The sequence below is a fragment of the Mastomys coucha genome, unplaced genomic scaffold (assembly GCF_008632895.1).
Source record: "Mastomys coucha isolate ucsf_1 unplaced genomic scaffold, UCSF_Mcou_1 pScaffold4, whole genome shotgun sequence".
In the NCBI taxonomy this organism is placed as follows: domain Eukaryota; kingdom Metazoa; phylum Chordata; class Mammalia; order Rodentia; family Muridae; genus Mastomys; species Mastomys coucha.
The window spans coordinates 48,703,134-48,717,082 of record NW_022196910.1 but is presented as its reverse complement, the minus strand read 5'-3'; the positions used below and the strand labels follow the sequence as shown (position 1 = coordinate 48,717,082).

Here is a 13,949-nt window from a genome sequence, read left to right as displayed (position 1 = left end):
TTAATGAAGGACCTCCTGACACCGCTGATGGAGAGGTTTAAGGTTCTGTTGGAAAAGCTGATGATGGCGCAGGATGAAGAGAGACAAGCATCTCTTGCAGACAGTCTCAACCACGCGGTTGGATTCGCTAGGTGAGCCCAAGTGCAACTAAGATTGCAAAGCCATGCGCCTGTGTAGGTAAAGCTGCGCATCCGAGTAGGCAGAACCTCTAGTGCGGGTCTTTCTAACATGGACACACTCAGCTGTTTTAAAAGCTGAATCAGTTACTCAGAGGGTTGTATAATCCTGTGTCTCTCCAGTAAGTTAAAAGTACAGCCAGCAGAGAGGACAGAGCCCTGGCTAGCTGCATGTTCATCACGAAGACTGCCTAAATCCTTAGTACTCTGGATCCTGACTCCCTTAGTATAAGTCTTGTGTTTCAAGAGGTTAGCCAAAGTGTCTGTGTACAGCAGCATACTGCAACATTGTGCTTTCCTGTTGCCCTTGAAGAGGCATCCTGATGCTCTGCTTCGTAGTGTCACAGTGTGTCTCAAAGACTCAGGCGTTTACTTCTCTTTCTACATTTTTTTATTAACAGCATGGAAATTGAAGTGATTGCTAATAAGTTATCCTGGGAAGCTGTTCTGCACTATAAAGTTCAGCAGAAGAGCCAGACCCCAGGTCATAAGAGTAACTTGGCTGTGAATGTGATTAGATTGTTTTTTAAATTTCATGAGTAACACACAGAGATTGCCTAATGGGTTAGTCACAGTAAGTACATTTTTCTCTTGCAGACTTTATCAGGATTTTTAAAAAGCATATGGGTAGACTCAGCTTGTGTTTAACTGCATCTTGTTAGCTTAACTTTATTTAACGTTTTTGATCTAAAATGATAGTCTGGAAGCAGTCATTTTCACGCGACTGTTAAAAGCAAGGATGGACTTGATTCTGATATAGGAAGGTGTTGGTTTCCTGGTGTTAGGTCTGTTTTTTTTTTTTTTTCCATACTCTGAACTTTTAAAGACTTAACACTGAACTGGGTTGCCTGTTTCTTGGTTATGTAGTCGAACCAGCAAGGCCTTCAGCAACAAGCAGACTGTGAAACAGTGTGGCTGCTCCCAAGTCTATCTGGACTGTTTACAGACGTTCCTGCCAGCCCTTAGCTGCCCTTTGCAAAAGGACGTGCTCCGAAGCGGGGTTCGGACCTTCCTCCATCGAATGATCATCTGCCTCGAGGAAGAGGTCCTCCCATTCATCCCCTCTGCCTCAGAGCACATGCTCAAAGACTGCGAAGCGAAAGACCTCCAGGAGTTCATTCCACTCATCAACCAGATCACGGCCAAGTTCAAGGTACCATTGTGCTCAATAGACCGCAGGGTACCAAGACTCCTGACTTAATTAACCGTCCTCTGCAGACGTGAAATTGCATGTGTGCATCCCAGAGAGCTTATAGGTTTTGTCCCTTTCTACTGTGTGTTGGCCGGCAGGGGCAGGGTGTGTGTGTGCTTACTCATACACATGCCGGCCACATGGTGGCTTCCATCTTCTTCCACGTTTATTTGTTGATATGTGGTCTGTCACTGAACTTAAAGCTTACTGATGGGGCTACGACTGGCTGGCCAGTAAACCCTGGTAATCGTCCTCCATCTTCCCAGTGCCACAGTGTCAGGTGCACCCCACCATGCCTGCTTGCCATTACAGGGTCTGGGGTTCAAGCTCAGAGAGCTCTTCACAGGTGGAGCCACCCCTCAGCCCATCCTTTACTTTCTAAATGATGAGTTACTTGGTTACATGGATCATAGAGACTTTAACATTCCCAGTAATATGCTGTCTGCTACAGGAAAGACTAGGTAAATTTGTAGATTGGAAAAAGATTACTTTTATGTGTAAAGAGTGTTTTGCCTGCGTGTATGCCTAGTGCCCAAAGACATCAGAAGAGGGTGTTGTATCATGGAGTTACAGAACGTGGAATTACAAGCCCATGGGGGTTCTGGGAACAAAATCTAGGTCCTTTACAAGAGCAGCAAAATAAAAATGTTAATCACATAGCAAGAGAAAACTACCGAGAAAAGCAAGTAAGTCCAGCACTGATTCCTACCTCTAAACATGTGGCATATGACTTTGATTCTGGAACAAGAGTCTAAAAGTAATCCAGTACATTGGAGGCAGTTTTAGAGACAGGAACTTACAACAGGTGTGAGCTGGCTCTGGAGAATGGTGGTGAACGCATAATGCTTTCTAAGTTCAAATCTGTCCTGAATGGTTTTTGATGTTGCTCTATATTCCTGAAAATATACCTCAAGTTGTAAGAATCCTGCCTTACAGATGAGGAGGCTGGAGCCCAGATAGGATGAGGAATTTAACTAATGGAAGTCACACGTTAGTTTAATTGTACAAAATTCACTTTTTAGGATTTTTTTTCTTAGGAATTTATTTATTTTTAAAAGATTTATTTATTTTTTGTTTTTGTTTTGGTTTTTTCGAGACAGGGTTTCTCTGTGTAGTCCTGGCTGTCCTGGAACTCACTCTGTAGACCAGGCTGGCCTCGAACTCAGAAATCGGCCTGCCTCTACCTCCCAAGTGCTGGGATTAAAGATGTGCACCACCACTGCCCAATTTATTTATTTATTTATTTATTTATTTATTTATTTACTTAATGTGAGTATACTGACACTGTCTTCAGACATACTTGAAGAAGGCATTGGATCCCATTACAGATGGTTGTGAGCCACCATGTGGTTGCTGGGAATTGAACTTAGTACCTCTGGAAGAGCAGTCCGTGTTTTTAACGGCTGAGCCATCTCTCCAGCCCTTCCTTAGATATTTAAATTTGGAAACATCCCGTGGTCACCTTTGATTATGATCACTTGTTATTTCTTCCCAAACCGTTTCTTTCTTCTTTCATTTTTAACTTTATTAGAGTATGTATGTGCATTCAGCGTTCACGTACATACCAATGCATGGAGGTTAGAGTTCAGCTCTGTGGACTCAGTTCTCTCCTTCTATCCTTATGTGGGTTCTGGAGATTAAACTCAGTTCACCAGGCTTGAACAGTATGTGCATTTACCTACTGAAACAACCACAACTGTAAGATACAAGTTGAACTTGTTAAAATTACTTTTATGCCAGAGATGGCATCAGATTTCTTGGAACAGAAGTTACGAGGATGTGAGCTCCCGTGTAGGTTCTGGGAACTGAACCAGGTCCTCTAGAAGATCTCTCCAGCCCCATACCTGCTGAGAGTTTAATCTTGAGTCTTTCTGTAATGTGTATGTTTTTATAAGTTTGTGTGACATTTCCTACCTGGAGTGTCACGTTAACATTTCTCCATCATGACTGAGGTGCAGTAACAATCATTTTTCTCTTCAGCTGCAGGTATCCCCATTTTTACAGCAGATGTTCATGCCCCTGCTTCACGCCATCTTTGAAGTGCTGCTGCGGCCGGCAGAAGACAACGACCAGTCAGCGGCATTGGAGAAGCAGATGCTGAGGAGGAGCTACTTCGCCTTCCTGCAGACGGTCACTGGCAGTGGGACGAGCGAAGTGATCGCCAATCAAGGTAGGGTGCACGCCTTGCACAGTGTGTTACATCCTTGTCACAGTGTGCACTGTGTGGGCAACAGTGAGCAGAAGTGGTGCATGTCCAGCACATAAGATTAGTATATGTTCAGTTTGTCTTTTCCTATGTTTTTTAATTGCTGCAAGTAACACAGTGCAAGGTTCAGCCTGACAGCAGGGTCTTGATGCCATCTTGAAGTTAATAACAGCACTGGCCAGCTATGGTAATGCAGGCTTGTAATCCCCGTTACCTGGGAGGCTGAGGCAGGTTAGGCAGATGCGCAGCCATCCTGCGCAGCATTCAGGGCGGGTTCTTGAGGCCTTTTCTTAAAAAGGAAAAGGGGTAAACTGGGCACGGTGAGTGTCTTAGGCTAGTTTTCTATTGCTGTGATGACCAAGACAGCTCATAGAATAAAGATCTTGGTGCTTACAGTGTCTGAGGGTGAGCCCAGGACCATCATGGCAGAGCACATGGCCATAGGAAGGCGTGGTGCTGGAGCATGGGCACGAGGCAGAGAGAGCAGGCTGACTGGAAACCCTGTGGGCTTCTGAAGCTCCAGAGCCCAGCCACACCCTCCAGCAAGGCCACACTTTTAATCTTTTCCAAATACTGTGTCCTGGGGACCAGGCATTCAAATATATGAGCCTATGGAGGCCATTCTTGTTCAAACCCCCACATGGTGCCTTTAATTCAGTATTTAGGCAGCAAGGACAGCCAGACATCTGTGATTAGAAGACTAGCCTCGTCTGCACATCAAGGTCTTTAAAAAAAATTCAGAGGAGCAAGGTTTAAGTTAAAGGAGTCTTGGCTTTTCATTGCTTAGAAATTAAGTGCTCAGTGAATGGAATAAGTGACAGGATTTTATAACGCTATAGGTGTGTTTTGATTTAACTGTATATTTTGAAATGGGTGCTTCCGGTTGTGTTTTCCTTTTGAAATTAAGATGTTTTGTTTTGTTTTTTTTCTCTTCAGGTGCAGAAAATGTAGAACGGGTGCTGGTTACTGTTATCCAAGGAGCCGTTGACTATCCAGATCCAATTGCACAGAAAACGTGTTTTATCATCCTCTCAAAGCTGGTGGAGCTCTGGGGTGAGATGAGGTTTTGGCTTTTGTTTTTTGAAAGTTTATCCACCTCTACCCCCAGCACTAGAACAAGAAGCCAAGGCTTTGTGTATTCTAGTCATTGGTCCTACAGTACGCAACACCTCCAGGCTGATACTTGCTTCAACCCTTCATTCCCCAACCCATATACTTGCTTCAACCCTTCATTCCTCAACCCTTTTCATGGCAGAGTTAGAGATGGAAAGGAATTCTGATCCAGACAGAAGCAGGAGCTGGGAACGGATGCTCCTGGCATGGGCTGTCTGACTTTCTTTTGAAGCAAGGTGAAACTTTGGCTTCTCTCGGCAGGAGGCAAGGATGGACCAGTGGGCTTTGCTGACTTCGTTTATAAGCACATTGTCCCAGCGTGTTTCCTGGCACCTTTAAAGCAGACCTTTGACCTGGCAGACGCACAGACAGTATTGGTGAGCGCCCCCAGGCTTTGCTTACCACAGGTAGACCTGGTAGAAGATCCTCTCCTGACAGGGTGGCTTGGTTGCCCAGATTGTTTCCATACAGAATCAGTGACTTTGATCAAGTTAGTTTGTATTCAGGGGATGGAACTCAGGGTGTTAGGCAAGTGCCTTACCTCCCTTCGCCTCGTCCTCCCTTTCTTTCTCTCCCATTTGTCTCTGTCTGTCTCACTCTCCTCCTCCTCTCCCCATCCCTCCTCCTTCAGTGTCCCTCTTTCTGTCCCTCCTCACTTTGGTTTTGCTCTGTGGATGTCACTGACCAGCATCTCACTGTGCACACCAGGCTGCCCTCAGACTGTAGGTAGTCCTCTTGCCTGCAGACCTCCATAGTGTTGGAGTGTGCTCACCATCACACCCTGCTCCTGCTACTCTGCTCAGCAGCGCCCCCTATCATTGGGGGCATTAAAAGGCATCCTTCCCATGTGACAGGTCCCAGATCTCAGAGCGCTGTATGGTAGAGAGTTGTTTTCTCGCTTCTCAGTAGTTGGGTAAAGCCCATCCGTGTACTACATTAGGGCTGCAGTTTGTATTCCGTTCCTGTTTTTTTGTTTGTTTGTTGGTTGGTTGGTTTTTTTGGTTTTTCGAGACAGGGTTTCTCTGTGTAGCCCTGGCTGTCCTGGAACTCACTCTGTAGACCAGGCTGGCCTTGAACTCAGAAATCCGCCTGCCTCTGCCTCCCAAGTGCTGGGATTAAAGGCGTGCACCACCACCGCCCGGCCTCCGTTTCTGTTTTATGTCTACGGGAGTTTTGCTTCCATGTATGCTTTGTGTACCATCTGTAAGCCTGGTGCCCTCTGAGGACAGAAAAGGGAGTCAGATCCCTGGACTGGAGTCACCCATGACTGTGAGCCACCATGTGGGTGCTGGGAGTCAAACCCTGGTCCCCTGGAAGAGCAGCGGCGCTCCTAACCACTGAGCCCTCTCTTCGGCCGCAGGGTTGGTCTTTGCTGTTTTCTGTGCAGTCTTGTTATTTTGCCACATCCTGCACACACTCAGCCGTCAATATTTTCCATGCAGTAGCTTGAAGGCAGGAGGGTTAGAAAGCTGTTTTTGTAATGAAGAACTAACTGCCCATATTAATATTTGAACTTGTTTTTTACAGGCGCTTTCTGAGTGTGCCGTGACTCTGAAAACAATCCATCTCAAACGGGTAAGTCCCGGCCCCGACTCCTTCACCTGAGTGCAACCATATTTGTTTTCAGTTGGGTCTGACTAGTGCTCTTACAAACTCTTACCCAAGGTGATGTCAGCGCTGATTCTTTGGGTGGTTGGGAAGGGCTGAGTGAAAGCAGCCCTGGCTGGCTGTCCTTCACACTGTGGGTCACAGGATAATTTCCAAGTTTGGCTTCTGCACAGTCACATTTCTCTGCCTTGTCTCCTCTCTGTGTGTCCAGGTATGAGTGAGCCTATGCATGCACAGGTGAGAAGCTGCCGTCGAGGATGTGCGCATGTGCTTGTGTAGGTCAGGGGTCACTCTGGTTGTTACTGTTCTCGTCATTCTCTGAGACTGGGTTTGTCTCTGAGACCTGGGGCTCACAATTAGGCTGGCTGGTAGGCCATCCCAAGGAACCGTTTCGGGTTTAAAGTAGATGCTGGGGGTGGAACTCAGATCCTCCTGTTGGCAGCAAATGCTTTGCTAGGGGAGGTATTGCTCTAGTCTTTTATTAGTTGATTTATTTTTATTTACTAATTGACTTATTTATTAGCTTGTTCAGACAGGTTTTCACACAGTAGGCCAGCCTGGCATGAACTCATAGCAGTCTTCCTGCCTTCGGCCTCTCACACATTGGGGTTACAGGTGTCAATGAATAGAGACTTATTACTTCCGAATACTGAGTTCTTGGTCAGTAGTAAATAATCTATAAATCATGATGACTTTACGTTATTGTCAAATAAATTGAATTAGTTGCCAACATTTAAAAATAAGTACTGTTTTTCTTTTTTTTTTAAAGACTTATTTATTATTATATGTAAGTACACTGCAGCTGTCTTCAGACACACCAGAAGAGGGTGTCAGATCTCATTACAGATGATTGTGTGCCACCCTGGGGTTGCTGGGAATTGAACTCAGGATCTTTGGAAGAACAGTCAGTGCTCTTAACCAATGAGTCATCTCTTCAGCCCAGTACTGTTTTTCTTTTAATAAAAACTCTGATTTCAACTTCTCTGGTCCAGCTCTGACCAGAATTCCCTCAGACTGCAGCTCACTGCAAAGCAGCCCATTCCCTGTCCCCATAAGAAGCAAGCTCTCTGCTTTAGTGCCTTCACTTCTCTGAGCGTGAGTCTCCTTGTGACAGGGAGTTGGAGGTTCTCACTCCACTATCCCTGTGGCACGATAGCCAGAGCCCAGGACGGCTATGATGCAGGAAAACAGTGAATCCTGAGTGTCTGGAGCTCAGGGTCGGGGAAGCAGTGCCTCAGTGTTGCCATAAGTGTTTCAGTGGGTAGATGAGATAGCACAGGTGGATTTGTCTTCAGATGAATGTTCATTGGTTGGACTGGCTCTCAGGGCAAAGCTGGGTGTGTATGAGGGGCAGCATCTGCTGGGAGGTCAGAGGCTTTAACCCTTTCTGCTCAAGCATCTACGCGTGGGGATGGGTGGTCAGAAGCTCTGTGTTGTTGCATGTGAACAAATACTCGGAAAATCAGTAGGCCAAGTAATGTAGCTGGGTGGGAGATGGGAATATGAGTGTGAAGTAGTAGTAATTAATTGGGAGTTCTCATACTCAAGTCCATCAGAACTTGTAGGATCAGGACAAGAAGAACTACCCAAAGGTTGGGGGGTGGGGGAAGGCGGCTTCAGCAGTGAGGTGTGCATGCTGCTCCCGCAGAGGACCTGCATCCCTTCCTGCTCACATGTGAAGGCCAGCAACGTCTGCAGCTTCACTGGGCGCGCATACTCACGCAGATACACACATACACAGAAACCTAAAAATTGAACCAACAGACTGCTGTGAAAGCTAAGGGCAGAGGAGACAGACAGAGTAGATGCTTGAGTTTAGGATGAAGGAAGACAGGAGTTAAGAGTGGTGTTCTGGGGCTGGACAGTTGGCTCAGCAGATAAGAGCACTGGCTGCTCTTCAGAGGTCCTGAGTTCATTTCCCTGCACCCACATGGTGGCTCACAACCATAAAGGGATCTGACGCCCTCTTCTGGCCTGCAGGTGTACATGCAGGAAGAGCACTCAGACATAAATAATGTTGCTCTCAAGTATTGTCTTCATTCTTTTTTTTTTTTAAGACTTATTTATTGATTTATTTTTATGTGTATGAGTACACTGTAGCTGTACAGATGGCTGTGAGCTCCTGCCCAGCTCACTCCGGCCCAGCTCACTCCGGCGTAATGCACTGTAGCTGTCTTTCAAATGCACTAGAAGAGGGCGTTAGGTCTCATTACAGATGGTTGTGAGCCACCATGTGGTTGCTGGGATCCGAACTCAGGACCTTGGGAAGAGTGGTCAGTGCTCTTACCCGCTGAACCATCTTGCCAACCCTATTGTCTTCATTCTAAATGAGTAAAAAAAAAAAAAAAACCCTAATTTAGTCACAGATCTTTACATTGTTTCTGTTTACTGATTTTGTATATTTTAGTACAAGTTTACTTTCCCAGAATAAAAAAAATGCTTCCCCTCCTCTCTCATGTGCACTTGTGCATGTGTGTAATGTAGGTGTGTGTGTGTGCGTGCACATTTGTGTATTTGTGATGTACATGTGTGTGTGCTGCAGCACAGGTACAAAGGTCAGAGGCCAGCTCTGAGGGGTCATTTGTCTCCTTCACTGTGGGACCCTGGGATTGCACACTAGTTGTCAGGCTTGCAACTAACACTTTTGCCTTCTGAGCCATCATTTCCCCTGGCCCCAAATTCTAGGTTTTTAAGAGGTATGTATGTGTGTGTGTGTGTGTGCATGTGTGTTTCTCTCTTTCAAGTGGTAGTAATACAGTTGTGTAAGAATGGCGCGAGCAGGGCACTGGAATTGAGCAGGGCCGGTGGACTCCTCAGAACTATGCAGGGGTCCTTCCCACAGATGACACATGTCCTCTGAGGGGTCAGAAGGCTGAGACCTAGGCCCATCTAAGTAGAGGGCCATGAGTGAAGGTAGAAAGGAGGTAAAGAATCCTGTGATTGAGGAGTACTATGATGGTAGACAGGAATCCAGATGAGGCATGCTTTTTGATTTGTTTTGAGACAGCCAGGCCGACTTTACATTCAAAGTAGTCCACATGCCTCAGCCTCCCAAATGCTAGGCATAGACCACTGAGTCTGTTGGGTTATTTACTTTCAGGTTGGAACCACCAACTTACTAATACCCTTAGAAGTTACCAAAGGCAGGACAGAGAAGATGGCTCAGTCCATCAGCTGCTTACTACATCAGCACCCAGGCAAAGCCAGACATGGCTGTGCAGATCTGTATTCTCAGTGTTGTGTGGAGGCTGGGTCCAGATAGGTGGAGCATCCCTCCAGTTTACTGACTGACAGCCAAGTTGGCCAACTCCAGACTTAAGAACAATTAAGGCACACAGCAGTGTGTGAAGACACCTGGAACCAACCTCTGGCCTCCACAGACTGGACCACAAAAGTGACCAAATTCAAACATCACATTTCCTGCTGTTCCTTTCCTTTTTTTAAAGTATTGGGTTTGTGAGGCCAGCCTGGTCTACAGAGTGAGTTCCGGGACAGCCAGAGCTACACAGAGAAACTCTGTCTCGAGAAAGTATTAGATTTGTTCAAATTTTTTATAGCTGTTCTCTCAGAAATAACATTGCTAAAAAGGAAGTGTTTTTCAAAGTGTCCTGGGTTCCGGCAAGGCTTAACGCTATTTATGGCCTCCTCTCTTGCCCCCCTGAGTTTAGCACCCTTCTCCCAGAAAGAGGAATAAACCACAGCTGGCTTCATGGGTTTTACATACTGGGGAGCCAGGAGTCAGTGCCTTGAAAACCATATTCTGACTCCATCCACCTGGCCCCTCTCTTCCTGGTCTGTGTTCACACCCTCTCTCCTCTGCTTCCTGCTTTGTTGGAAGAGGAAAGTCAGTTGTTAGCCTGGGCCACTCAGAGGCTTCCCTCCGTGCCTCTAGAGCTACTCTGCTCATTGACAGGTGATAGGACCACCCTTGTCTACTGGCCTTCACTGCTCCCGAGGTTGTGGCTTTAGCAGCAGGCTTTAGCAATACTTAGCCCTAATGTTAACAAGTACTGAATGCTTAGTGTTAACTCCATGAAATTTGTTTGTTGTGTATTATTTATTACATAGTATATTTTCTGTATATAATATATACAGATACTTAGATAACTTATATATTTCATCAGATCTTCCAATAACCTAATTTTTCAGATGGACAACTGGGGGCTTAGAGCATTTAGTTTGATTAAGTTGGCACAGAGTCAGGCTTCCAATTGAGGCAGTCTGGCTCCAGTGTTTGTCTTCTCCATTATCATACTGTATTGCCTTTAAAGTATGGATGCGTTGTTCCCGTCCTTTCTCCAGCGTTTCTGATGCCCAGAAAGACAATGGCTCAGTTATCTTTTCATCTGCAGGGCCCCGAGTGTGTTCAGTATCTTCAACAAGAATACCTGCCCTCCCTACAAGTTGCTCCAGAAATAATTCAGGTATGAGCTCTCCTAAAGCTTTTTACTCATAATTTTATTAAATTAATGTGAGTGTATACTGGAAATCTAAATTTTAATTCAAGGAAGCCAGATAGCATTCAGCTTGGCTTGAGAAGTAATCCATGAAGTTAAATGGGAACACCTTTATGTTTTTAGTCTTACTGACCTCGGATACAAATTTAATTTCCTCCTGTCCAATAAGGGATAGGTCACAACTTTAGTAACATTGTCTGTTGTTACACACGTTTTCCTTTTCTGTGTGCATGTGTTTGCATGGTTACATGTGCTTGTGTGCACACATGTGTGGAGGCTGGAGGACAGCTTCAGGTGCCATCCTTAGGAATGCTGTCTACCTTTGAGACAGTCTCTCACTGGCCTCTGGCTCACCAGGTAAGCCTGACTGTCTGCTCGGCAAGCCCTAGCTGCATCCTCCTGTTCCACCTCCCCAGGGCATGGATGTCATAGTGGCCTGCCTGGAACCACACTCAGTATGTTTATTTGGTTCTGAGGTTCTGAGGACTGCCCCAACCCGATGTTATGTACATTTTCATGTCACAGAAGGTGGAGATATGTGGAAATGCTACTTGTGTGTCACTGTTTTCCAATTATGAGAGGTTGGATGGTACTACTTACATTGTTACCTAGGAAAGTACTGGATTTTGCTTCCAAACTAAATATTTTCATAACCACCTATAACTCCATTTCTAGGGGATCCAGAGATGACCCAGTTGGCCTCTAAGGGCTTGTGAACATAAACTCATGCAAGCACATACACATAAAAACAAATTAACTTTTTTAAAAATCAAAGTTCATTATAGTCACTTTTTTTTCCCCTAGTCTTACAGTATTTTATGCATTTGAAAACATTCAGGTGGGCATGGTCACCCATGCATGCATGCAATCTCACCACTTAGGAGGACTAAGGCAGGAAGATTGTCATGAATCTGAACCTACTGTAGATCATACAGTGAGTTCTGGCCCAGCTGGGCTGCAGAGTGAAAGTCTGTTGAAAAACAAACAGAAGAAAAAGGAAGAAATTCTGTAGCCTGCCAACAGTGATCACAATATGTGAAGACTGTCTGTTGGGTGTGCAGTTGAGTGATACCATGCTTGCTTGTCTGTCTACCATGTTCAAGGCATGACAAAAAGAGAAGAAGGAAGGAAATAGAAAAGGGGAAACAAAACAATCCAAGAGCTTCTGCCTGGGGTGGTGTCAAGTTTTAATCTTCTGAAGTTCTGTTTTGAGATGGGTAGTTAGAAAGGTACCATGTACATTGACACTTACAGTAGCCTGTGCTTTGTTAGACAGCTCCCCACACTGCTTGTGCAGTGGTACATGCAGCTAGTAAAGTATCAGCCCAGATCTGAATGTTAGCTAGGGTCAGATGCTCTTGTAGAAAGGGGCCACCAAGAATGAAAACCCACTCACATAGACTCCACGTGTGCTTCGTTCAGTGTTTTGGAGGTTTGTTGAGTTTCATTGCAATAAGAAGACACCACACAGGGTGCAGCATAGCATTTTTAAGTCTTCTGTACAGTGTTCTGTTTATACAGCAGTAGATAGGTCTTTTTAGATTTTCTTCCTGTTACTAAGTTCTCTTTCCCAGGTCCTGGAAACTACCCTGCTGCACTGATTCTATAACCTTGGCTGTTTTAGAGGCCTCAGAGAAGTAGAATTGGGGCTTTTTTCTCTCTGACTGTTTGGTTGATTTAGCACGATGTCCACAAAGTTTATCTGTATTTGTTCTATTCCAGCAGGATTTCCTTTGAGTGCATGCGTGTACATCCTTGTAGACCCTAGAGGTCCACCTTGGCTATCATTTCTCAGGAGCTGCCACCTGTTTTTTGAAACAGGGTCTCTCACTAGGATCTTGTTCAGTTAGACGGGTGTTCATTTATGCAGGGAGACAGATGCTGTAAGACCTGCTGCACACATACTGCACATTACTATTGCTAAGTGTGTAAAGTAGTTATGGTGTAAGCTGTGTTTATTGACCATCATGTAATATTGGATTACATTATTGAATACCATAGGCTTGGATTAAATGGAGTTTCCTATCTTCCCTTCCTTGTCACCTAGGAATTCTGTCAAGCACTTCAGCAGCCTGATGCTAAAGTTTTTAAAAATTACCTAAAGGTAGGTATTTGGGAAATGGCTGTCTCTTTGGTAACCTTTGAGCACAATGTTTAACTAACTCACTCTGGAATTTCTTTGTTTAAGAAGATGTAACTGTAGAAGTTTTTGTGAATCTCCATGAAGTAAGGTCTTGGAAAAGATCTTTAAAATTAGATATTTGTACTAATTGTCTAATTCCTGAATATACTGGTATGAGAACAGTGTTTGGGCTTTCCTTGTTGTATAGATGTGTGCTGTATGGATGTGGGCTCTAGAGAATGGAAGAACCAGAGAGATTAGAGGGCAGCTGTTGGAGTTAAGGTGAGCAGGTCAAGTCTGTCTTGAGGGCAGTCAGGACAGGAACTTGAAACACAAACCATAGAGGAACACTGCTTGCTGGCTCGGCACAGGCTAAAGCGTAGCTGGTTTTCCTACACAGTCCAGAACCACCTACCCAGATAGTGGTGTTACCCAAAGTTGGCTGATCCTTCTCCTATCAATTAAAAGTCAAGACATTGTCCCACAGACCAGTCCTCAATAGACAGGGATGTCAGTCCCTCAGTTGAGACTTCTCTGGTGACCATAGGCTATGGCAACAGTTGAAGCCAACTAAGACAGATGGCTTCCTTTTAGGCTTTCTTTTGGGACAGGGTCTTTCTTATGTAGCACAGGCTAGCTTAGAATTCAGTGTCTCTTGCTTCAGCCTCCTAGCTTTTGGAATGGCAGGTGTGAGTCACCATGTCCTACTTTTCTGCACGTAGATTGTCAGGTGAATACCGGCTCTCTAGGTCTTTGGGACATGCCTAGAGGGTAAGCATCCCCATCAGAAATCACTGCCTGCCGTGTGCTATTTCTAGTGCATGTTCAATTCACATCACTGTGTGTGGACTGCAGTGCTGGCCAGTGCCTGGTCTGACTGCTAGCCCACTCTTTGGTCTCAGATATTAAACTGTAAAACCTTCTAATCACCAAATCAACAGCAGCTCTTTTAAGGCCGAAGGCAATATTGTTTGCTACCAAAGCGTGACTAGTGTTCAGAAGCCTTGAAAAGAAAACCCATCCTTTCTGACACATGTGCTGTTTGAATGCTTGTCTTCCAGGTGTTCTTCCAGAG

General features: G+C 45.2%; 1 protein-coding gene across 1 annotated transcript in view; it reads left to right on the top strand.

Annotated features, from left to right (window-relative positions):
• Xpot (exportin for tRNA) overlaps nucleotides 1-13,902 on the top strand; it is a 37,171-nt gene extending 23,269 nt beyond the window's left edge. The window contains exons 17-25 of the mRNA XM_031349459.1: nucleotides 36-131; nucleotides 1,044-1,329; nucleotides 3,349-3,538; nucleotides 4,511-4,627; nucleotides 4,949-5,064; nucleotides 6,215-6,262; nucleotides 10,648-10,719; nucleotides 12,800-12,856; nucleotides 13,083-13,902. Of these exons, the coding sequence (XP_031205319.1) occupies nucleotides 36-131; nucleotides 1,044-1,329; nucleotides 3,349-3,538; nucleotides 4,511-4,627; nucleotides 4,949-5,064; nucleotides 6,215-6,262; nucleotides 10,648-10,719; nucleotides 12,800-12,856; nucleotides 13,083-13,160 (1,060 nt within the window). The 3' untranslated portion in view covers nucleotides 13,161-13,902. The remainder of the gene's footprint in view (nucleotides 1-35; nucleotides 132-1,043; nucleotides 1,330-3,348; nucleotides 3,539-4,510; nucleotides 4,628-4,948; nucleotides 5,065-6,214; nucleotides 6,263-10,647; nucleotides 10,720-12,799; nucleotides 12,857-13,082) is intronic.
• Nucleotides 13,903-13,949: the final 47 nt, after the last annotated feature.